The 26233-nt window shown below is 36.5% G+C and overlaps 2 protein-coding genes across 2 annotated transcripts in view; both read left to right on the top strand.

The window, feature by feature from the left end:
* The window catches only part of LOC140227739 (uncharacterized), a 33159-nt gene extending 30781 nt beyond the window's left edge, over positions 1-2378 (top strand). Inside the window, exons 9-11 of the mRNA XM_072308141.1 lie at positions 124-183; positions 434-548; positions 1358-2378. Of these exons, the coding sequence (XP_072164242.1) occupies positions 124-183; positions 434-548; positions 1358-2378 (1196 nt within the window). The remainder of the gene's footprint in view (positions 1-123; positions 184-433; positions 549-1357) is intronic.
* Positions 2379-8875: 6497 nt separating this feature from the next.
* Positions 8876-24433, top strand: LOC140227035 (uncharacterized). Its single transcript, XM_072307466.1, has 11 exons — positions 8876-8897; positions 14852-15070; positions 16079-16165; positions 16666-16941; positions 17909-18130; positions 19299-19361; positions 19787-19846; positions 20512-20565; positions 21001-21060; positions 21826-21940; positions 23464-24433. Exons 1-11 carry the CDS (start codon positions 8876-8878, stop codon positions 24431-24433), a joined length of 2148 nt encoding a protein of 715 aa, XP_072163567.1.
* The last annotated feature ends 1800 nt before the right edge of the window (positions 24434-26233 follow it).

The following is a 26233-nucleotide window of genomic DNA, read 5'->3' as shown; positions in this document are numbered from 1 at the left end:
AAATGTTTTCATGAAATTTTATATTTGATATTTACAGTTAAATTTTGACAACACACACACATACACACACGCACACACATTGAAAGAACTAATCATGTCACTGTATTTTTTTTCACTTTACAGACAACGGACAGTCTACCAGAGAGCCAACGGCATTTCATGAGACCACTATGTCTTCTTCAAGTGAGTTGCGTCTCCGTGTAAATGTAACACATTCAGTAAAATATCTTTATTTGCCTCTGTGGGTTTTTTTTTTGTCCTGTACTCCTTATTGCTTTGTCAAAAGTTAATAACAGTACGATATTTTTGCCAAATGTCTTGGTAGTATAGATGTGTGTGTGTGTGTGTGTGTGTGTGTGTGTGTGATATAAAGAGATATGGAAACATCACTTGTCCAGGAAACGATTGAACAACCTATTGAATCATCTTACAGATCCTCGAGTTCCTGAAAGGAAATTTATTGCGTACATCCTCGGAGCGCTATTGGGTGTCGCTCTTCTAGTCCTTGTCATAGTTTTCATGTCATGGTGTCGCTACCGTCAGAAGAGGTGTGTCCCGTTCTATTTATTTATAAGCTATTAAAGTACTTGTACATTCTTTTTTTAAGAGAAGATACAACTGTACGTGTTTACAGCTTTACGTTATTGATAAAGTTACATAGTATGAAATGGTGTGAACATTGTGTGTAAATATTATGGTTCATGTATAGCCATGAATCACAAAGTGCGACTGATTTTCGTGTGTTTTTGGGTATTAACAATGTCGGTGCTATTGGATAAATAGATTTATATGTATATGTACATTTATTTCAAAATATTCCAGATGCATTATTGATATCAAAAAACTATTAAAACTGACACGAACATCATCCGCTTATCGAAGTCATGTCAAAGTTCATACGCAAATCTTAAATGCTAACATTGGGTAAATATGATATGAAGATGATTGTTAATCCGTGGAAAGATGCGTGTCAGACCGCTACTATGTGTCCAGTTAATGTAATGGTAATGTTATGTATAATGTATAATGCCATACGTGTATATACGAAAAGCTTGCTTCCAAAAAGCGCTAAATCTATCATTTTTCAATGGACTTAGCGACATTTGGAAACAAGCTCTTTATATATATGTTATGTAGTGCGTATTTCTTATCCCATTTAAAGAAAATGGCAAGAAACATTATTTTGCCCTAGAGAGGACATTGGAGGATCATGGAATTAATCTAGCATGCTTTTGCTGCAGAAGTCAAATTCATGGATTGCGATATTAGCAAGAATTGCTTGAATTTATCCTTACGGTAATATACACAAATACTTAGGACGTGTCAATAGTAATTCCCCTCCGTTTCTATTTACTAGAAGACGCAGGACAACTAGGGTAACTGGCAACTCTGATGACGGTCACTTGCAGATGCATACTGTAAACACTTCAGTTCAGAATCATAGGGAGACGAATATTGTTGACTCTTCGGGTATTATCGCCGGGGCAGATGGTCGTCCATTACCCAGCCATGCGGGAAACAGATTAGGAGACGCTTCACCTCATCAAGGGGACCCGTACCACATCTACCAGAACACTGCGGAGGTACATGTAGACAGGGAAGTTCCTCAACCTGCCGGCACAATTTCGCTGGCTGCCGAAAAAAAAATGGGTTGCAATGAATACCACAGCGTGCAAGAAACATCGCTGCAACAGGCAGCAAACAGCTATGAAGACTGTGAATACCAGGATGTAGACCTTGATAATAAAACTGACAGTATGACAAAAGATGACATTCAGTCTATCAGTGGTAGAGCGTGCTTGTTTGATGATAGCTGTTATAATTCCCTTAACTTTGGCGAACGACGTGACCTCGTCTTTGCTCATTCTGGCAATTCGTGCTTGGACAGTGAATACGACTGCATCAATCAAACCTCTCATGACGACTTGGAACAGATCCATGGCCCGGTTCCTTCGGCTTCTGAGTCGATTTCTGGTAGAGATGATACCATGTTTTGTTCCGGTTTAATTTCAGCAAGAAACCTGAATTCTGAAGACCTCCTTTACAACAATATAGATTGTGACACATCTCACGGTCTCGACCCAAGCGAATACAGTCTTATCAGAAGAGATAACAGCCATGACATCGACAACCCGGTTTCCATCACACCAGGATCTCCACCTTGTGAGGAACTGTATGCAACTGTGAACAAAGCAGCAAAAACATCATCAACAGCACCCCCACCATGCGAGGAGTTGTACGCAAAGGTGAACAAAACAGCAAAGACACCTTCATCAATCGAAGAGTTGTACGCAAAAGTGGACAAAAGAAGAGGAGACCACACTGAAGTCACGCGGGCATCACAAGAGGAACTGTACATAAATGTTACAAACATGTAGAGACACATTTGTTTGTAAATGTTTTACTGACATTTTCATTTCATTATAATGTAATGATGCGAATGTTTTGTGCACGTACATGTATATAGTTCCCGAATATATCATGCCTCTGAAAATTTCTGGAATGTCGGTCTGCAATATATAATATATTCATATTGGGATGATGCTGATATTTTTACCGAACGCTACTGTCATCGTGGGAAGAATGATGAAGACAGTATATGTCGCACGATGCCGGTTTCTACCACCGGCCATCTACTGTCTTCATTGTCTCAATTATATATATATATATATATATATATATATATATATATATATATATATATATATATACATATACATAAATATATATATATATATATATATATTGTATACATACGTTATATATTATCTTTTTTTCTTTGCATATCATAACTTTGGATGTCATGTTGCAATTAATATCGCAATGGGACATGTATATGGGACTAAATATAGAACTGAGTTGACAACACGTGTCACCTAACCCTTGGATTATTGAATCATGATGTGATGTTTCAATGATGCAACTCAAATTGCGTAAAAGCATATACAGACATTAGGTTAGTATAATCAAGAATATGTGCTTTTTTATAGAAAGAATGAGAAGCTTCAAAGTATCATGCGTGCTGAAAGTTATTCTTGAATTTAAACTTGACGAGGAATAGTAACGAGTCCACTTCATAAATGGTATATCATAGACTTGAATTGGTGACGACAAAACGATTTTAATATTACAATGTGCATGATTCATGATTCCAGTATACTTTGTTGTCTGTGGGGGAAAAAAAAAGTCGTGTTAGTCATTCTAATAATCAAATATGTAAATATGTATATGAACACGTAAGAAATGTGTGAGGTGGTTTCTCATTACTTAAGTAATTCATATATATTATATATATATATATATATATATATATATATATATATATATTCTTGTGATATTGTAGAATCACGCAACGCGAATATGAATAAGAAAAAAAAAGGAAAAAGGCAAACGAACAGGCACGGAAAAATATGAATGTTTCAAATCATTTTCAGCGGTATAGTGTCTTCGTTACCTAGTAGCACTATAACAACTTGTATGTAACAACATTTTTAATTATGCAGTTATTGAACTGTTTTGAATATAAACTGAATATAAAATGGTCATTTGAATGAATATCTGTATTTGCATTACTTCTGAAAGGGTCTTCAAAGATGGTTTGTGTGGTAGCGTGAGATTTGATATCACTATTCAAATGGAATTGATTTCAATTTAATGTTTTAATAGCCAGTGTAACACGATATTCTTGCCGCATAAAATCAGAACACAGGTCGTAGTTGAACTTGCGTTTCTTTTTCAAACTCTTCTTTATGTTTTCTACGAATTATGAAACTGTTATTGTAAGTAAGTCAGGTTAACTTCAGACACCAAGATTAATAGGTTCGGCAATCTAAGTAAAATATTGTGAAATACACAATGATCACACCACATCACACAACGATTCTTTCATTCCTGTAGTGAGAAGAATGAAATATTGTACTGTTCTTCCTCAAAGGGAAATACAAATTGTAAAGAAATGCTTGTTGTCTCTGACTGAAGGATATACATTGTTTTGTTGTTTGGTTTTAAAACCAAAAGAATTGTTTTTAACGTCGATATACAGTTTAAAATAATTAATAAAAAAACAAACAAACAACAAAACATAAAATCTGTAGTTGACAACACTGTCAATTCAATCTCAGATTCCACTGTCAGACACTTGCAAGGTAATGTAGTTACTATGCGTGCGCGATACGACATGAAATCGATATCACGTATTTTACTTATTGTAACTCAAGAGCTCAGTTGAATTGGAAAGACGAAAGGAGAAAAATAAAATTAAGTGTAAAGCCCTGTAGACTATCACATACGAGTTTGTATTGCCTAGCAGCACAGTGAGTGAGGTGATATTTCAAAGGTTTTTGATGTGATCGTTTGTTGGACGTCATTGTGCACCTACGTGTGTTGATCGATTTCAGATAACGTAGTTTATTGTCCCATTTATTTCTTCGGTTATAGTAAGTCGTATATCAGCAGTTGTTAGTGCCCATGTAAAGAAATTGATGCTGACACATTAAGTGGGAAAACAAAGAGTAAAATACCAATGTTGCAATGCAAGCAAAGGGGGAGGGGGGTAATCCAAAGCAGTCGTATCTACTCAGAATTATACATGTACAATGTATATTAAACATCTAGCCGCCTTAGGCTTGTGGTGCTAGCGCCCTCACTTGTTCTATCGTTTGTATGCTTTCGTAAAGATCTTTATCACAATCAGGGACTTAACCATGTACGTTGAGTTATTATGCACACTATAACATTATTTTGTAGGTCGATTTTCTTCGAAGCTCGTGTGGAGCAGCATCGATGACGGTGAATCTCAAACTCATTCTTTTCGGCAATGCCACCCGTAGTGGTCCTTTTTTTTTATTTATGTATTTGTTTACAGGGTCAGTCATTCGATTATGGTCCATGTACCCTGTGTGACCTACAAATGTAGGGCTACATTTCTTATGCAAATCCACCTGAAATCGGTTCATATGGAAGCTTCATTGTTAATAATTAAAAGCTGTATAACCACCTAAAACTTTTGATATTAGGTAGTTTCATCTTTATACATTTTTTTTTCTTTTTTGATATCTAGGATTTCGTAATTTTCACTCAATTGGCCACATTTCTCTACAGCTTTAGATCAACATATGTGTACCACTGTAAAATCTTGATTTAAGGTAGCTATGGAGACCTCAAAGTTCCGCCCAATTATAGTGAAGGGCCATGATAATTAGCTATTATCGATAATCAGCCTCTGTATATGGACGTACCTATACAGTATGATAAAAACATAGTTGGATAAAGGACGAAGAGAGCAAGAGAAGAGCAAGAGAAAGAATGAAGTGTGTGAGGAAGATACTTTTAGTATATAATATATACGTGTACGTATATATTATATGTATAATTATTATTATATGTATATTATATAAATATAACAATAAAAATTAATAAACATTTTTTTTTAAATATTAAGATAATAAATTATAATATTTCGTTGTATTTCTTGAGGGTTTTTTTTTTAGCAGCATTAATATCTCTAACTATCTCAACAAGAACGACCAAAAAACGCTAAATCCATTGAAAAAAGATGGATTTAGCGCCTTTTGGAAGGAAGCTCTTCATAGCAAATTATATATATATATATATATATATATATATATATATACATATATATATATATATATATACATACATTAAGAAAGGGAGAAAGAAAGACAGACAGAGATAAAGAGAAAGGGAGAAAAGGGAAGGGGAATATTTGCGGTATCTTAACGAGGTCTATATATATTGTGATTACGTAAGAGGCCACGGCCAATGTTAATTCAGGTTTCCTTTCAGTCTTGTTTGTTTTGGATTTATCATTCTCGCGAAGGTGGGGGGGGGATTACAAATAATTTCATATACTCATCCAGATACCGGCATTTTCATTCTTAGATGCTTAAAGACTGAAACAATGATTCTATGATCCCATACAATTCCAAAAGTAAAAAGAGAGACCGAATTTTCACATAATTTTGGGTAAATAAAAAAGGAAACTCATAGCTTTACAACCTCCATTTGATTTGTAGAACGAAAACATGATAATGATAATGTATAACGTATATATACGCGTTTGTTTATGTCATAACAATTCTCCCTTTCAATGTAAACCTATTTCTTTGCTGACTAAATTTCTTTTTTATTTGTGCTATAGTATACACAGAGTCTAGCGTTTCTTTTGTTTTTCTAGAACAGTTCGTGAAGCGACAGTATATCACGACAATATAAAGAAAACATAAAGATAGTTTAGCATGCTTTCATTTTTCTACCATAATGTGAGAACACTTGGCTTACCGCTTTCAGAAAGCATGGGAAGGATATCACCTTTGTCATAATTTATTTCACTAACATGTCGAGGAAACTTATACTTTTCAATAAACCAATGAAATGCATATATTGTTATCGTGCAGTGACGTTACAAACCGTTGCGGCCTTCTCAACCAGCGATGGTAAACTTAAAAAAAAAAAAAAGAATGATAAATTTTGAATCAATGTTCCGATTTTCCTCAATTTTCACAGTGTTAAACTAATATTGCTGCACTAATTCACACATTTCGCATAGATATTCGGGGTTTATTCCCCATTAAAAATGTATACATAATTTATTATTAAATCTATTCAATTGATTATTTTGATATGACATAATAGTTTGCAGTCGTCGCCTACATTACAATCTGCTAGTGCAAACTTTTTAATAGTTATTAGAGTAATAGCAGAAGGTGTCTCCGGCAAAGTGATTCCATAACGGGAAAGTAAGTAGTTCGGAATGCACTTTATCATTGTGTATAAGACATGCGACACAATACACATATATCAATACGCGCAAGATGAAAATCTGCTGATGGAGAAAAAAAGAGAAAGAATGAAACAAAATACAAGATGCAAAATTGCAGAAGGAAGCATACAATGAGCAAGTAACACTATGGCGGGTAAACATTTGTTACAAATTTGAATTTGTTAAGTCATGGCTCCAGCTTTGCTGATATAAGATTTTGACGATGAAAAGTTTGTGTGTGTGTGTGTGTGTGTGTGTGTGTGCGTGTGCGTGTGTACTTTTTCATTCAACTTGTGATCGAAACTGAAAATTTTGGAGACTGATATCAGTTTCCTGTAATAAAAGAAGGTGGATTAGTGCTACAATCAGTTATTATTCTTATCCCGTCTGAAGGAGACATCATACCATTGTTCTAATACTAACTTGACTAATGTACGGATTTGAAACTATGTTACAACATGGCTTTTATATCATGCGGAGATTTTGCGATTGTTTTCATACGAATTGGAGACATGAGTGACACCCTGAAGAGTTTATTGTAGCTTGTTTGAAGCCTGGCAAAATCAGCAAAATATCTCATCCAAAATTGATTCAATGAGCTCTCAGCTTGACTAAGTTCCGATTAAATGATGAGTCCCCCACCCCCATCCAATATCACTATAATGTGATTGCTGCTCCTTCTTCAACAACGCTAGAAGTTTTTGAAGAAGTTGGAGCGTCGGTAACTCCGCACTTATCCGTAAGCCTCTGCAGCGAATGCCTTTACTGGATGCAAATTGTATACCGCCAAAACGGTTTCTGAACATATAAAGAGAAATTTGTTCCGTTTGAATACCCTTGGAAGAATGGCTGCCGTGGTATTACTGTTTGCTGGTGTCATCTCTTGTATCTCCCCCACTTTCTCAACGGATGCAGTCTGTAAGTAGCATTAACATCATAATTACTACTATGATAGTTATAAAAATGTTAATGCTTAACGAGTATTATTGCTACTAAAGAGGATTTCAGTTGCTATCACGTTCTATATTTCATAATTCGTAGCATGGATATGTCTAGAAGAGCATCAGACCAGAGTGCATGAAACTCATATTTCAATTTTCCTTTACACACTGTCATTGGTTCATTATTGTAACGAGCTGGGATGATTATTTCAACTGGAACTGGAGATTATCATGCGTATTACAATGCATCTGAATACTGAAGTTACAATTGAATGATTTAAGAAGAATGATGAGAATAGATTGTAATCAAGCTTGATAATCGTAACTAGTTCAAAGTGTGTCACATTTGGCTATGCACCAAAGTACCAACTGAAAATCGTAGGGTCAAGTGTATCGACTTGAGGTAATATTCTAAAATATGATATCATGTTTTATCTTTAGATGGTCTGTTCCAAAATCACCGGAAAGGAACAGATGATAGAAAATAAACAAGTAAAAAAAAAAAAAAACAAAAAAACAAAAAAAACTTCGCTTTAAGAAGAGGACTTAAAAGTTCAGGGTCTTTCGAGCGTACTTAATAACAGTCATCCTTAATTTTGTTCATAGCACAGAGATTAAGTAATAAATGCAACGAGGATTTACTCACTTACTTACTTGCACTCTTAAACAATCAATGACATTGTGAAACATTGAATATAACAGAACAGTTTGATATGTCGAAACAGGTCTACAAATGAAAAAAGAAAATCATACCGTAACAATCTTAGCTAGCTAATTAAAATCATTTATGCCATATAACCGCACTTGTCCCTGCCAACACTGCCTGATTTGTCCTTTTTATATCCTGCAGATATAACTCTGAACTGTATGGAGGAGTCTGTGGAGCGTATGATCTCGTGTAATACAAACTGTTTCTCCAGCAGTTATGGTTGGGTTATACAGGCACCTATTGGACGGCGAATTCTCACTAAAATTGAGTCTCTCAATAACAGATGGGTTGGATTACAGGTATCAGATGAAATAGCACACAAAACGTCTAACATCCGTATCGTAAGTCACTTGCCGTCTTCGCCCGTATTATCACTGGCCCATCAGACGAAGCTGACTATACGATATGTAGGACTATATATCTAGATACCCTGCAAAGTTCAACATGACCGTGAAGTGTTATGATGGTAAGTATAAATTATTGGGTCGATGTGAATATAGATAGTTGTGGTTCATACAGATGTATTAGTACGCTTTAATACAAAATTGCTGGTTTCATTTTGTTCTGATCGTTTTTTGTTTTTTGTTTTTTTTTTTTGTTTTTTGTTCCTGACCGTCGCTTCTATTTGATAAATACGCATTGGTGAAGCCTTATTAATTACGCTACATACGCCTAATTTCAATATTTACCGTAGAATGAACGGCATGAGATATCTACATTAAATGTTTATAAAATGAAAAACATTATAAATTAGGCCCTCTTCCTCTTCAAGCAATGGCTTCTGATAGTGGTCTTCTGCACTTCTGTTTGATATACTGAGAGCTGCTTAATTTGTCTCTTGACCAGTAGGCACATGTACTTCTAAAGTTTAAATAAACATGAAATAACACGCAGCTGAACATAATAAAATTATATGCTCGTGTTCATTTATCGCATTATCATTGAATGATACCAGTCATTGAAATCACTTTCCTGTGTTAATTATTAGATCTAAGCAATACTCGATAAGTTTGTTTAATTGACTTGTGTTATCTGTACGCATAAGAATGCAGAAAAAATCAAACAAAAATCAACGATCGATCAATCAACCAATAATTGAGCGAGTAATCAATCAATCAAGCAATAAATCAATCAGTCAATCCTTTCATCAAAATAATAACTTGCACCTCGGAGTGAAAAGCAAGGCCGGTTTATACGGTGAAAATTAATACATAAATCATATCTCACTGCTTCTGATTGTTTAGTGTCACATCTTTGATATACATGTAATAAGAGTTGCTCTGTGATTATTGGAATGTTGTTTTTGGTTTTCTTTGTCCTGTGAAAAACTGCTACATGTAACTAATACATAACTACTATACAGTGCTCACTAAATTCCGAAATCGCAGAGTCGTAATCATAGAACATGCAACTTCAACAGAGAAAAGAAAGGTTTTCTAACAACATTGTACTAGTTTGAGTTGTATGTGGGAATGGCAAGAAGACAATGGCGATAATAAGATAAGAGTATGCGCATCCTTCCGTAAAAATGGAACTTGATTATCGGATATTGCATATCCCGACATTGAGTATTTCACTTACAATATTGACTATTAGAATAAAAGTGGACCATTCCGAGTCGGATCTTGCAACATTTCTGTCAAAAGCGGTAACACCGGTTACTGTAATCATTACCAGCCATCTCTTGCTACCTATGGTGGTAACCCGTTGAGAACAAGCTGATTTTGTTAAAACACGTATTTTCCAGAGACATCTGCTAGAGTGTATTTGGGCCTAGTCTTCAAATGGTTATGGTAACATTACTGCCTCAGCATGCTTATGTGTTATCTTCGTTGAATGAGAGACGAATTAACACTAATGAAAATAAACAACATTATCTTTTCTCTGTTTAGTGGTAAGGAAAATGCTGGACACGCTTCACTAAGAATCAACGCGTGGTGACAGGTTTATCCCAACCCCCCCCCCCTTAATCATGTAACGTGTGGTATGTCAGAAGGGTAGATTTCGTATTGTATGTGCGTGTGTGTGTGTGTTTATTATGAACTTGTTGCCTACAGACAGTTTCTTCAATAAACGAGTGTTGGAACAACAAAATGATTCTAAAGTCGGGTGAGGTCGATTATTTGAAAATTGCATGACAAAATTCCCTAATCTTTCTGCTTTAAATTGATATATAACAATAATTATAAAAATAATCGGCTGCGGAGATATCGATGTTTAAAAGAGAGCATGTCCAGACGTATGGGAAATCGCTGTTTCGAGAAAAGCGCCCTAAAAGTTTTCCTTGCGACGAAATCGCGATCAAGGGACACGCTAGTCAATTTTCACCTCCGGACAATAGAAGGTAAACCCTAGCAACCCCCGAAATGCTCATTCAAGCACAGCGTCGGCGGTCTCCTCACCGACCAATCAGTGACCAGGATGCCAGGAGAAGCGGTTGGGCATAGCGCACCCCGCCCGCACGCACCAGTCGACTTGGCAGTGTGCGAGCTTCACGCTTCGGTTAGCGGCAAGCAGCAAACTGACCAATGAGATCACTCCGGTCGTTGTTATGGGCGGAGCCTATCTGTGGCGCTCAATCCAAATTTTCGAACCGGTTTCTGCTTCGTTGAAACGCCAAAAACATGGCCCAGAAAAACGCTATTTTTTGTACTTTCCTTTCATCATTTTGCTTCAAAATTTCGACAGATGATAGAAGACATGTCAGACTCCAATAATATGTCAAAATCAGAAAATCGTAAGTTTTGACAAATTATGATGCTCTGACTTCAAACTCGATTTTCACGGCTTCGACCGTGCGCGATTTTAGGACCTTTTTGTTGTAGCGGGTCACAATTGGTAGTAGAATATCAAACGTCAAAAATGGTACATTGTCTTATTGCGACCCTACCGCCGACTTTTACCACTCCAGTGGCTTTTCTGAATGTAACAACAATGCAAGCACTCTTCAAATTTCATTGTTCAGCAAATTTTCACAATTCCAAATCCCTGATATAGAATCAATGGATCAATAAATTTAGAAATATCTGCTTTCTAATGGAGCGCTTTGACAGTCAGGGAGACAGCCGATTTTTAGGGAATGGATATATTCGCGAATAATCGGGAAAGTTGGGCTTAATGAATTATTCATGACCTTTCCGCAGTCTCTGGCCGAAGCTCGATGCGTCAAAGTCAATGGCTATCACTGCATCGTTTTGACATGCATGTCTTTAAAAATTCACCTTAAAAAATCCTCATTTAATGTTGGTATTGAAATTTCACCCAATGAAAGATGAATAAATAAAGTTTATCTCCTCCAAAAATCAATATTCACATATAGTGAGGAAAATTTGTAATTGAAGGATGAAAACGCGAATCCAAATTGTATTTTTTGAATCTCCATGTCATAGCTTCTTTCAAGGCGTTCTTATTTTGCAGCGATTATTCAACGAAACACAGGGACGGACTGTGTGTGTGTCTGCAATGCGCTGTGCATGAATCGCGTTAGCACAGTGCACGGACGTACCGTGCGTACATGAGCGCTGTTACCGCTGAGCTTCATCGTCAATGGGAATTGTGGTAGCCCGTCATGTGTTTGTCGATATTTCTATCAACAATTCAGTTATTTTTTCGTCAAATGATCAAGAGTTGGTGAGAACTGGTATTGTACTTAGATAGTCCGGTCCCCTAAACTCCTGGTTTGCCCGTATTTCTGTGGAATGTCCGAATGAAAAGAGCAAGAGACGGAAGGCACCGCCACCGTAGGTGTTCTAATATTTTGCATGACGCTGGAGCTCTCGCACAGCCGTCGAACGTCAACTGCGGACCGCCGGAGCTCCGGGGTTCTTTCTTTTGCTACATGACCATCAGTGTCCTCATACTTTCTTGCTCTCTTGCGATCATGCTCACTGGGTTAAAAGTTACAAGCCTCATGCAACCACAAGGTTACCTCATCTAGATCAGGGAGGTCTCACCTCCCTGTCTAGATCATCGCAACGTCACACGTACACTATCACGGTAATGAACCAGGGAACTATATTGCGACATCCACCCTCACTTTGTCTCTAGACATAGTTTGATCAACACGTCACAATCACATATGCTTTTAACTAAAATAGTTGAAATTGAAATAGAGTTAATAGATGATAATTACCTCTCACTATTAGTCTTGTCTTGTGAAGGTTTTTGTTGTTCTTCAAACTTGCATGTCTCTTCCTCGTGCTCTAACTTCGATCAAAACATAGGTCTGCACGACCATGCTCCGCCTTCCAACAACACAATGTCGATGTGTATGGTCAATTCACTTGCTGTTGGTTTTTTTCTGCCATGGGGGTCGCGAAAGGTAAGTGATTGGGGATTTTGCTTATCAGCATCATCACTGATCACGGATACGCAGCAACAGAACGATGTAGGAGAGAGGGGGAGAGAGAGGAGCGCTAAAAATAGCTACACGCAACAATCCGTCCTCCAACTCGATGCGGATGACCCTCCGTACCCGTGTGTGTACGCTCGCGTGTGTGTACATGACTGTGTTTCTCTCTCTCCCTCTCGGTGAATTATTCTCATAGCGACTGGAAAAAGAACATCTGTAACGGTTCGCTCTGACCATATCGCGTCGCTCCGTTACGTAACATCTGCTCGCGGTTCAATGTTCCCTCTTTGGGGGGATTTCAATCTTCCCTCAAAATAGGTAGTCTCCCTGACTGTTTGAATTGAATGTCTACACAAATATAGTCTTAATCTATAAACTTCCATGAATGTACAAGAATTTGGGAGTAGATTTTGTTTTGTAAATGTGACCCTGCATCACAAAAAACACAAAAAGTAAAACTAAATAAATTTTTAGTTAGATTCTGAAAGAACAGACTCTCCTAACCTATCTAAATATTGGAAAGAAAGTACACACTCTGGAAAAGTGTGAACCGAGAAAAGAGGCTCTGAAGTACAGGGTCTAGCTGTCTATTCAAGCATTTATTCTTTACCAAGCCGTGCTAGCTGTGAGATGAATGGGACAAAAAAAAAAACAGGATGTAAACCACTGGGGCAACAACAATGAGCGGATTATCAGATTAAACTGAAACTGAGCATGCTCTATTAACACATTCTGTCCATGATTAACAATAACTTCAAAGCAGTAGCTTTGTCCCTTCAAAAGTTATCAGACTTGAAAGTGAAGAAAGTGCAAGTGGTTATCAAGAAATGAAAACGGGCCTCTAAGACATACCTGATCCCACTACTCTACAAAAAAAGGTCGTAGAAATATTGCTTAAATGCACATTTGCATTCATTTTATGATCCCAAACTTAACAATAATGTAGAAGAAGGGTAGCTCTTTCAGAAAATATGTGACCCTGCATCATAAAACAAACAAAAAGTCGCCAGACATGCATTTTTAGTTAAGACCATATTCTGAAAAAAGCAGACTTTAAGCTTTAAAACGATGTATAACTCAAATCAAATGGACTCTCCTAATCTAAATATTGGAAAGAAAGCACAAACTCAGGAAAAGTGTGAACTGAAAAAAGAGGCTCTGAAGTATAGTGTCTATTCAAGCGCTTAACCTTTACCAAACCATGCTGGTTGTGCGATGAATCGGACAAAAAACAGGAAGTAAACCACCAGAGTAACAACAATGAAGAGATTATCAGATTAAACAGAAATTAGGCATGCCTCATTAACACATTCTGTCCATAATTAATGCTAACTTTCAAAGGAGTAGCAGTATCCTTTCAAAAGTTATTAGGGTTAAAAGTAAGAGTGTGTACAAGGTTTTTCAGAAATGAAAAAGGGACTCTAAAGACACACCTAATTACACTATTCTACCAAAAATGTTCGAGATAGACTGCTAAAAAACACACTTTCCCGCCCGTTTTATGACCCCTAATTTTAGCATACCGTAAAAGAAGACTTGCTCTTTCAGAAAATATGAAAAAGTCAAGATTGGCTAGGTTGACCCATTCCACTAATTTTCAGTCCTCACCAGCAAAATCAGTGTGTGCGACTTTTTGTTCGTTTTGTGATGAACGGTCACTATAAAACACTTAACATTGACTTTGTTGACCCGTTTCACCTTTTCTTAGTCCTCACATAAATTCAAGGGGTGCGACTTTTGTTCGTTTTGTGATGCACGGTCACAAATGAGTGTGCATATGTGTGTGCGTAAAATGTATTTTCACATGAATCGTTACTTGGACAATCCCTACAATAAATTGGGGCTGCATGAAAGATTATAAGATTTTGTTTTTTCAAAACAGCCACTTTACCACTTGTTTGATTGGCTTTTGCCAGTCCAGTTATGGCTAAGAAATGCAAGAAACTCTTAAAAAAATCATTGTTCAGAAAGTTCCGAATCTCTGTTTTAGAGCATTTTGGCCACAAATCTGTGAATATAGATATCCTTCAAAGTTGATGTCTACACTTTCACCATTATTCACTATCAAGAAATACCCTCTGTGAGGCTGGTTGACGGGCCCTCTCCGCTGGAAGGTTTAGTTGTCATCGGATCAGACGGATATGTCTGCCACGATGGATTTAACGCTAGAGCTGCTGACTTGGTCTGCGGGGAGCTCGGTTTCCCAGCGGTAGAGAAGTATTCGGCTCAGACTTTGCCCAGTACAGCAACACAGAGAAAGCCTCATCGCGTATCGTGTCCACCTCAAGGTATAGCTTTATTATCAAGCACGTCGATTTAATGAAAAATAAAAACAAAAACGCATACACGCAATATTTTATTTAAAAAAAACGAGGTAAAAAATGAATACAGTTTGATTAAAATTGTGCATAACAAAACCAAAAAGTTTGCCAGATTTCGATGCATTTTCGGTTACCATTTGTCCAGATAGTGATCGACATTGTTATCGGAAATGTAGAATAAAACAAGCACGTGAAATAACCATTCTATTTACAATAGGAGTAGATAAGAGAAGACAAAATAATGAGCTAGCTTTGATATACAAATGATGCACAGGATAGAGTGCGTTAGTGAAAGCGCGCCGCACCTTCACTAACGCCACGAAATAATCCTGTGCATCATTTGTTTTATAAAATGGGTCGAAAACTAACAGCATTTTTCACGTACCTTTTTGGGTCAATACCAGTCAGCTACATGTAGCACTCGCTCAAAAGTCAAGATGTCCGAAGATGTTTACGCACGTCGCACTCGGAAATTCCACACATAAGTACTGTACGTATTACGTACGCCACATGTTATGCACAAGAAAGGCCGGCTGGCAGCCCGAACTAGAAGTTGTTTACAGGATTGACAGCGCGTATAGTAGCGCGTGACGCGCACTTGTAACAACTGATTGAGTGCGCACTGCTAGTGTAAACATTGTGACGTCAGGCCGTGCATGATCGTAAAAAAATAATGCACTCGCACGTGAGTCATTTCAGCGCTTCCAATTGGCTACATTCTTGAACCCATTTTATAATTCGTTATATCAATCACGTTTGCAAATTTCAAAGCCCCTTTGATAGAACGAGGCATTTGTTTGTTTCCTATATAGCTTCTGATAATTACTTTTATATCACCAATGTCCGATTCCAAAAGGAAATTGCTGCTGCTTTTGTATGGCGTTCTTCGCCCATATAACGTGACAACTAAGTTGTTGTTGCATGCGAAGGGTTTGATAAACACATTTAAGATCTTTAACTGCCATTAATGCACAGATTCCAACGGGTTCCAACGTTTAAGCGATTGCCCAATGACAACTACCGAATGTTCCTCTAACAAGGGAGTCACACTTAAGTGCCGAGGTAAGGTTAACACAGCAGAATGTGATTGTCGTTATACTTTTCAATATTCGTCATTTAAAATACCAAATAACACAGAAATCTATTTAATATCTATAACTTTATTCAAATTAACATTTCATAAAATATTCATTAAAAATTCATATAATTTCATGTTAATTTTCATGTCTATGAAACAAACAGACTTCTAGGCTGTGGTGTTCGTTTCTTCACAGATTTATCGAAGAGTTGCAAAATAATATATTGTACTGGTTTAGTAGCAGTCTGAAGTAATTGGAGTTTCTTGTTTCCCTATACTCTCTGCTCTGTTAACTATCAACTCTAATTGGAATGGCAGAAAAAAACAACAACAACCAAACAAACAAACCAAACAAACATGAGTATGGATCGAACTTGTCGTGGTGCAATTAACTGTTCAATTCATGTTTTGACAGGAGTTGACGAGAAAGAAATCAATAATGTTGATTAAGTAGGTCATAACCATCATAGCTTGTTTCCCACAGAGCCTGGATTTCTTGGATGCTATGAAGGAAACCAACAGGCTTCCCCCCTGCTGTCTGAACCTGGATTCGACGTGCATTCCGATGAGAAGTGTATATCTACCTGCAGAAGTGAATCCGAACAAAATGAGATTGCTCTCATACACCAAAGGACTTGTGTATGTTCGCGGTCCAAAGCGTATGTGGATGTACTTTCTGACAGAAGTTACTCACACAACTGGACATGCCATAGCCAGGGGGAGGTTGGATCCAGTCATTTTGTCTACTATTTATATAATAGTAAGTTCCAAAATTAAGAAAAAAAAATCGTCGTCGATATGAATTAAAATCAAGTTTAAATTACCTATCATTAACACACAGATGATTACGAGTATTTTGAGATTCTAATTCTATTAAGCTTGGATGACCAACCAAAACGAAATTAACGCTGGAACTACAAAAATGCACTAATAAGTCTTTTTAAGGCAATTTCTTTTGATTATGGTTTTGTTCAATTGCACTAATTTACCCTTTATTGTATTACAAAAACCAATAAATGACAATGAAATACAACTACCCTGAACACTATGAACTCTGTATATTAAACAATATTAATTGGCAGCTACAAATGTACGGTTTTCAAATGTCTGTATTATAGGGTTCTCGTGCACTGTAGGTAGGAAATACATAAATCTACTTGATACAAAAAGGGTAAGCTAATATTGATAAAATCTTTGAACCATACAATAATATACTTTCAAATTTTGAATTTATGCAAAAATGAGGTACGTTACTATTCTAGCTTCTTCCGGTCTTCCAGAGTACAACCAGGTGAATTATGTTGTGAGTGTGGTGGAAGTGGTGGGGTGCTGGTGGGGGTGATATTATATTTTGTTCACATATGCTTATGATATTGACACTAACAGCATAAATGATAATGACTGGTACTATGAAAAATTCAGTAATTTATTCATTGACGTAACTACTTCGCGCATATAACAATTCATCGTCTATACCAGTTATTGTGATGCTGTAAAGCAACGTATACAATGACTCAGTATGATCCAAATGGGTAATGAGTTGTATTGGCCCTTAGGTGTAAAATTCTGTTTTAAACCAAAAGAAAAAAAAAATACATCCATCATCCTCTCTCATCGATACCAAGCGGTGAACAGATCAAAATAATCCTTGTGTTCTTTCATGCCTTCTTTTGACTTTAATCTGTGCATATTTCAACAGGCAATCCTGTTTTTTTTTCCTGTTATAGTTTCGATAGGATTTTGTAATCATCCCGGACATATGATGAATGGTCACTGGAACTCAGATATCACAACATATGGCTCTAACATAACTCTTACCTGTGACAAAGGATACGCCATCAATGGCAGCGCTACGTTCCAGTGTGTGGAGCTACCCGGATGGTCGACTTACTACCCGGTTTGGAACACGTCAGTCCGGTCTTGCCAACCCGTCGAAAATGAAACAAATGGTCTGTAATATTAAAGCTAAAAGTAACCCCTCTTTATTTAAAAATGAGAAGGATGAAAGTGCATTATATGTAGGTCTATTGTTTTCACAAAATGAGGTACATTTGTATTAATATATTTTACTTGTGCAATCCCAAGAAACCTTACCAAAAAAAAAAAAAATGAGGTACTGTAAAGCATTTCATAAATTGGCTGTGTTATATAAGTATGTAGATTAACAGGTCGCGCGTGGAACTATAGTGTGCAACGATGATCCTCATAAATTTCGTTCTGAAACTTTATTTCCTCCTGAAATCTATTTTGGTATGGACATTCCCACAAAAATGGACAGGACTCTTATTATCAAAATTAAATTTTCAAACGTAATTTTTATTTTGAATTGTGCATTTGCGTTTTGGTTCGAATGGGTTTAATAGTGATGTCATTTTCAAACGAGTTAGAATATCAAATCTAAGAATTTCCTCTTCCATGAATTATCATTACATAACAAACGGAAAATATTGAATTAAAATACAATAATGTAATAACTATTATAATCTACATCTATATGAAACAACAACAAGGCAAATTGAGTGAATTGATAAGTTTTAAGCAATGCTTTAAACTTATCTGCAATTTCAGCATTTCGAATATAAAGAGGGAGTTTGTTCCAAAGAGATGGCGAATGACAGAAAAGCCCTATCACCATAACGTGTACGGGAGCCGGGACCATGTGATATTTGCAGAGTGGAGGGAGAATGGAGAAAACGGGTTGAAGTGGAGGAGCGGAAGAAATCAAGTCTTTGAGAAAGATGGGGCCCTATACATTATTACATATCTAATAAACAATGAGAAGGATTCTAAAGGTGATACGATGATGTAGGGAAGCCAGCGGAGGGATTGGAGAGAACTGTAGCAAAGAAAAGTGAGTGTGTATGTGCATGTAAATAACTCTTTTGCTTCTTGTTTTGGTTTTATCTTATCTTATGACCTTCCTGCAACTTAGGAATTAATGGCAGTTGCACACCGTACAACTTTAAGCCTTTATTTCAAATGATTTGATAATTTGCAGATTTTGTTATTCTGATATGTCCTCGTGGCTTGTGTAAAAGAAGTGTGCCCATGATTCATTCTTCTTCTTCTTTCTAATTCCAATTTTACGCTTTGTGTTTGTGCGCACTTTGTTTGTAGACACTGAATGGTATAGTACCACTTTTTCCACCTCAACAACACAAACTGCAATCAACACTTTCAGTAAGTATTACAATATTACAGCTTGCTCTTTGATTAGAAACAACAACATCCCTTGTTTTCGCATGCGTGTAAGTGAGTGTGTATGTGCGTGTTAATATGTCTTCTCTTGGGATCTTAATGGTATTTTTGTTTTCGTTGTTTTTATTTCAGTAACCTATACAGTAGTAACTATGCAGAAAATTGACAAATGCGAGCCCGACATCATTGGACATGTTGCTGGGCTCACGCATTTGTTTGTTGTTATGATCTTTCAATCAGAACAACGCAATAATCATTGACTTTGTTGTCCACATGTGTCTTTATAGTGGTGCTCCTTTTTGTGTGTGTATTTCTGGATATTTACATGCCTGCACAGGACTATTAATTAGTTATGTCATCGATGACAGAACTACTTATGTCGTTGTTCTTCATTACTTAACATCCAGACAGCAGAGAGGCTACCAAAGAACTAACAACAGTACGTGGGACCTCCGTGTCTTATTCTCGTGAGTTTTACGTCGATATTGATAAAATACGTTCAATGAGTATTATCTTTATTTGCCGCTGCCTTTCTTTTGCACTCTTTGTCAATGGCTTCTGTGAACACAATTAGTTAAAATGTTTTCCTAGATGAACTTTTCTTAACAATGGAGGTAAATGTCATTTAATGTTCTTATGTTTCTAATATTTGATTTGTGCCGTGTCACTTTTGGAAATAGAAAAAAGAAAGGTAAACTAATACCTTGATATACTTATGGCATGATTCACTTTTCATAGGTTACTTGATGCATATTTTCATATATTTGATTGATACAAAATATAGAAACCTATGTGATATTTTTCGTTTTCATAGGAGATAATTCCGAAAATGTGATATCATAAAGATATCATAATATACGATATCCTTATTCTCATTTTTTTGGCTCTTTTATACGTGTTTTTATAATAAACTGATTTACAGGAAACATACCGCCTACAGGGAACACCTGGTATACTTCCTCATTTCAATATTGAAGCATGAACTATAAACCTGACACCCAATAGCTATGTCAAGTACATGGGTATTTTTTTTTCTTTAAAGTAATATGACTGCTCGTTGTTTTTAAAAGGCAAATCATACATGGAGTAAGATTATGTCGTTGACGCCAATTTACGATGTCCTTGTACGCAGACAAAGGTCGGTATGATCAAGATACGACGGCACGAGAGACGACGTCTTCTTTAAGTGAGTTTGCTTATCCAAATGGCTTCTCTACATATGTACGCTCAAAGAAGCTTATTATATTATACAGAAATGGTAAATGTATATGGATAACTTTCTGCACTGTCTCTCACTGAAGTGATATTTGTTTAATAAAATTATCTCTGAATTAGTTTCTAAGCAGAAACGTTGGCATATTGAAGACATCAAAACGATAATCATTCAAAAATTATTATAAAATACTAAAAAAGCTGCTTAAAGACAAAAGAAATATATCGATATGTCAAGTACTAAAAGATTTTGATGTTGGACTGGATCTAATGAAGATACACATCTTTTCATTTAGCATTTTCAGTATGACATAACTAATCCATAAACACACACACAAACACATACACATAATACGTTATTAACCGAAGAACTACTTATTTTGCTGTTCTACATCACTTTAAAAAATAGCCAATGGACAGTCTACGCAAGAGCTCATGACTTTTCATGACACCGCCATCGCTTCTTCAGGTAAGTTGCTTGTAGTTATAAATTATAAAGCGTTAAATGAATAGTACCTTTACTTGCTTCTGCTTTGCTGTTGCAAGTGATAATGTTTTGTCAAGGGTGACTGTGAGCTCATAACAAATGCTATGCTATGTCATAAGCTGCATCACAGAGCCTACAAGAAGTGTAGCGGTGGATTTTGCAATGTACGTCAAAATGGGCATTGTGGTTGCCTTCGGTCGAACTATTTTAGTTCGCACAAAATATGGGTTGTCTGAAACTTGGAGTAAAATAAAGCAGTGGATCCAGAGTTACATAACATGTATAACATGTCAATGATAAAGTTTCCAAACAAATTGAAATTTCAGTATAACCGCTTCCATTAAGATTTTTAAATATCAAAACTGCCGAGCCGCGTTAGTTGCAGATTTAGTTGAATTGTGGTAACTTTATCCTACTTAATCCAGCCTTATCCAACTTTTATATATTTTTCCAGAAAAAAAGATAATTAAGAGCCTGTGTAAATTTCCAAGCTATTCTTATTTAAGAAAAAGAAAAGAGTAACAACAACATACGGGCACTGGATGGTTCCATACAATAAATAGTAAAGCGAAGTTAAAAGAATCATTTGCTAATACAATAAAGTATCACTTGTCGAATACACAAACAATAATTTTGAAGTATGTCGATCCTATCAAGGTATGATATCAATTCTTTTGTGTTATGAAAAGATATGAAAATCATTCATGAACTTGTTGTGATCTTTTAACCTAATGAATCATCGTACAGATTCTCCAGTTCCTGGAAGTGAATTTATTACATACATCCTTGGAACCCTACTGGGTGTCGCTCTTCTAGTCCTTGTCACAGTTTCCATGGCATGGTGTCGCTACCAGCAGAAGAGGTGTGTCTTATTTATTTGCGTTTAAGTAAGGTGTTATCATTTTCATCGGTTTTGTTTTTTCTTGAACACGTGTTAACATCGTTACTTTATTGATGATATGATATGGTTTGAATTAATGTAAAACAATGTTGTGCACGTTGTGTGTAAACATCATGATACATCGTTATAATCCTGCCTGAAAGAAGGCATTGTTCTAAAGTGTGTTCACATAGTCAACTGTGTGAAAACGCTCGAATTTATCACAGTGAAGATATTTTCACACTGTGGGTGGTTTTCACAGCACCTTCACAATGTAATGACATGCTTAATACTGTAAAATAGATGATTCACAATGTGTTCACAATGTGTTCACACTGGGTTTGTAAGACACTGTGTTTTTACCAGCAGGATGACCATGAATCATAAAGATCAGTCCTACTTAATGATTTATGGCCATGCTGCTATGGACAAGAAGGCCGATGTTATTGGATAAACAGGTGTAAATAATAATGTAAAAAAGTCATATTTTACATAAAAAACATACACGAAATTGTAAACATATGCACATCCATGAAATAAACTAAATTGACACGAACACTATCAGAATTAAAATGCTTGCATTAGGTAAACATGATATCAAAATGACTATAAATATATAGGCCTAGAAGTGTGTGAGAAACAAATGTGACCCGCTACAACAAAAGGATCCTTAAGTCGTTGACGAGCGAGCTAAACATGGCCCAGAAAAAAAAAAAAGAAAGCTATTTTCAGGCCTTTCCTTTGATCATTTAGCTTCGAAATTTCGGCAGATGATAGAAGATACATTAGACTACAAAATTATGTTAAAACAGAAATCCGAACGTTTTGACAGATTTTGGTGATCTGACTTCAAACTCGATTTTTTTGGCTCACCCGTCAGCGACTTTAGGATCCTTTGGTTGTAGCGGGTCACAAATACCGAATGATGTGCGACCTAACGGTTCTCAATGTCACGAATAATTGTACAATACATTAATGCAAAGTATTATACATAGGTATAAATATATGTATAATGTGTATTCCAATGTCCAATTAACGAAATACGAAAAACAGATGATAAAACCGGACTTATGTACTGAAGAGGGTGATACAAACTCATTGAACTATTTCTTGCATAACTTATTCATTTCATTCATATTATTTTATTTCATCTGCGGCCGAAGTAAATACAATATGAAAATTGCATGTAAACAAAGTAAAGGACAATGTAACTTTTACATATGCAAATGAGATTTAAATGTACCTCATTTGTTTACAATGAAGCTATAAACATATTTTAGATGAAGAAATACATTCACAAAATGTGACCGAACCATGACAAGGAAAAAGTCGGAAATGGAGAACTATGCTGCCAATGAATGAACTATGGTTCAAAAGTCAATTTCGTGGATTGCAATACACTGTATTACCAACAAATGCTTGCGTCATTACGTTGATGTCAGTGATTACTCTGGACGTCACAATAAAATATTTGCGCTTTATGTATTTCCCTCTCCTATTACTAGAAGACGAGGAACATCTCGACTTTCAAATCGGGCAAATGACTACTCAGATGACGGTCAACTGCAGATGCATGCTGTAAACACTTCAATCCGGAATCAAAGAACGACGAATATCGTTCCCTCTTCGGGTATTATCGCTGGCGCAGAGGCTCTTCCATTACCTAGTCATGAGGAAAACAGATTTGGGGACGCTTCACTTGAACAAGAGGACCCTTACCACATCTACCAGGACACTGCGGAGGTAGACAGGGAAGTTCCTCAACCTGCCGGCATGACTTCGATGACTGCAGAAAATAATTTGGCTTGGCATGAATACCACAGTTTGCAAGAAACATCGCTGCAACAGGCAGCGAACAGCTATGAAGACTGTGTCTACCAGGATGTAGACCTTGATAACAGAACTGGCAGTCTGACGAAAGATGACTTTAATTCCTCTGCTAAAGCGTGTTTGTTTGATGACAGCTGTTATAATTCGCTGAACTTTGGCGAACGGCCTGACCGTGTCTTTGCTCAAATGGGCAATACGTGTTTGGACAGTGAATATGATTCCATCGATCATATCTCTCAGGAGGGGGTGGCACCGATACAAGATCCGGTTTTCTCAGCCTCTTCTTCCACTTCTCGCAAAGTCGACAATATGGCTTGCTTCATTCCAGCAAAATCCGAGCCTTCTGACGATCTTCTGGAAAATAAAGTAAATTGTGAGAACTCTCATGATTTCGACTCTGGCGAATGTAGTCGCATCAGAGAAGATGACAACCACGATACCAAAAACCTAGTTTGCTTCACCAAAGAGCCTAAACCTTGTGAGGAACTGTATGCAACTGTGAACAAAACAGCAAATACATCTTCGTCAGCATCCCCACCATGCGAGGAGTTGTACGCAAAGGTGGACAAAAGAAGGGGAGAACACACGGACGTCAAACAGACATCGCAGGAGGAATTGTACATGAATGTTACAAATATTATGTAGACAGACGCGAGAACATCACTTGCGTTTTACAGTGCTTCATTGATATCAATATCTGATGGCAGTTTTATGGTGTAATTGTTAAGTACCTGTGTTGTTTGTCTGCTCAAGATATGGATGTCTTTGGTGAGGAAAAAACACTTTTGTTTTGTGAAGTGTTAAATTCTGTATTTTGAAGTGAATAGCTAGGACTGGCGTATTGTAGCTATAACGTTATGTAGTGCCACACAAATCTCTTCAAAACTTTAGCCAACAAACTATTTCATTACACCTTTGAACTTTGATTATGACTCCATGGTCCATAAAGTGGCACCCACTGTGTTCAGGTCCGCGTGGTAGAAATCAATGTTTTGTTATACTCATGAGTATGGGCAAAATCGGTGAGAGAGAATGATGAACTATCAAGTGATGAACTATCAAGTATCATGCGTGCAAGTAGCATCCTGGTTTTATGAGTAAGTAGCTACGAATCTTTTTGATGTTTCAATAGTAGACTAAAACTATTAATATAAATGTAATACGACAACATCCAAAAATGACATGTACAATACTTGTTTCTACATTGGATTGAATGATTAATGACTCCAGTATACAATGTGCCTGCTGCTGTGGAAGAATAAAGATGGAAATACATTGTTATGTAGTGTTATGGAAATTATTCACTTTCGATAATTAAGCCATGTAACCATATACATAAACAAGAACTAATTTTCATGTCCATTTTATTAGTTGACAATGTTCGAGTTGTTGACCTTCAATAGGATGGAAGCCTCTGATACTACAGAATCATGCATTTTCTGAAAGAGAAAGTCAAGTGCTCTTTCGTTATCCTAGACAAATGGAGAAAAAAAAAACAACCTGTTGAATATAATTGTGTCCATGCGTGACGTCACGAAATATTATTAAACGAGTAGATCAATTGGGCCTGTTTTGTGTGCTCCTTGGTCGGGATCATATTTCTCACATTGTATAATATACGATCATTGTAGATTATATACACAGTGACACGGTTACAGAAATGGCGTCTGATTCACCATTATTTTTTTGTTTGTCAATAGCGTGCTATAGTAAGCAGAAGTATGAATGGTAGGTCCTAGAATACAGCAAACGACATAAAGGTTATTATGTATGTAATAAAAACAATTTTGATGGTTTCATCGTACTTGCTCAAACCAAAGTGAGGTTAAGAAATGGTCCAGTGGTGTCTTTGATGTTTGTTTTGTTTTTTTTTTTTTGTAATCTGTGAGTTTGAAGTGCTTAGTAGAAATTCTGCAATGAGAACTTCTGCAATGATAAACTTAAAATGAGATATTTACATCAGTATCACTATCGGAAGTGTGAAATGCGCCATGCAAATGTACCAAACAGCGTCATCCATTGAAATAGCAACAACCCATGTCAGCATTCTGCACTTTGAAAAGAAAAGATCAACATCGCAGATGACCGTCGATCATAGAATAACGTTCATATTAGCTTAGATAATTGTTGTACATGTACAATAAAAAAAAAGAAAAAAAAAAGAACAATGGAAAATAAATGTCTGGGCATGTATGTGTGATTTTGTGTGGTATATTTCCATGCTTGGATGAGCACGGGGAATTGTTTTCCAGAATACTAAAATCGACTTGCGCAAACGTATAAAGTGAGAGAATGAATTGGATGCATCAAATGAAATGCAATGCAGACAATTATGTTTGTTTGTTTGTTTTTCAGAGGCAAAGTCGCAGTCACACTCACACACACGCACACACACAACCATACGCCTACAAAGTCATCTGACGTTTGTTAAAACGCCGTTATCGA

The sequence above is a fragment of the Diadema setosum genome, chromosome 4 (genome assembly GCF_964275005.1).
Source record: "Diadema setosum chromosome 4, eeDiaSeto1, whole genome shotgun sequence".
Taxonomy (NCBI): Eukaryota; Metazoa; Echinodermata; class Echinoidea; order Diadematoida; family Diadematidae; genus Diadema; species Diadema setosum.
This window is presented reverse-complemented; position numbering and strand designations above follow the sequence as displayed.

Coding starts and splice junctions, on each gene's coding strand:
- LOC140227035 (XM_072307466.1), top strand. CDS start 8,876: ATGACCGTGAAGTGTTATGATG. Junction 21,061..21,825: donor CACCGCCATCGCTTCTTCAG/GTAAGTTGCTTG, acceptor ATCATCGTACAG/ATTCTCCAGTTCCTGGAAGT. Junction 21,941..23,463: donor TGTCGCTACCAGCAGAAGAG/GTGTGTCTTATT, acceptor TCCTATTACTAG/AAGACGAGGAACATCTCGAC.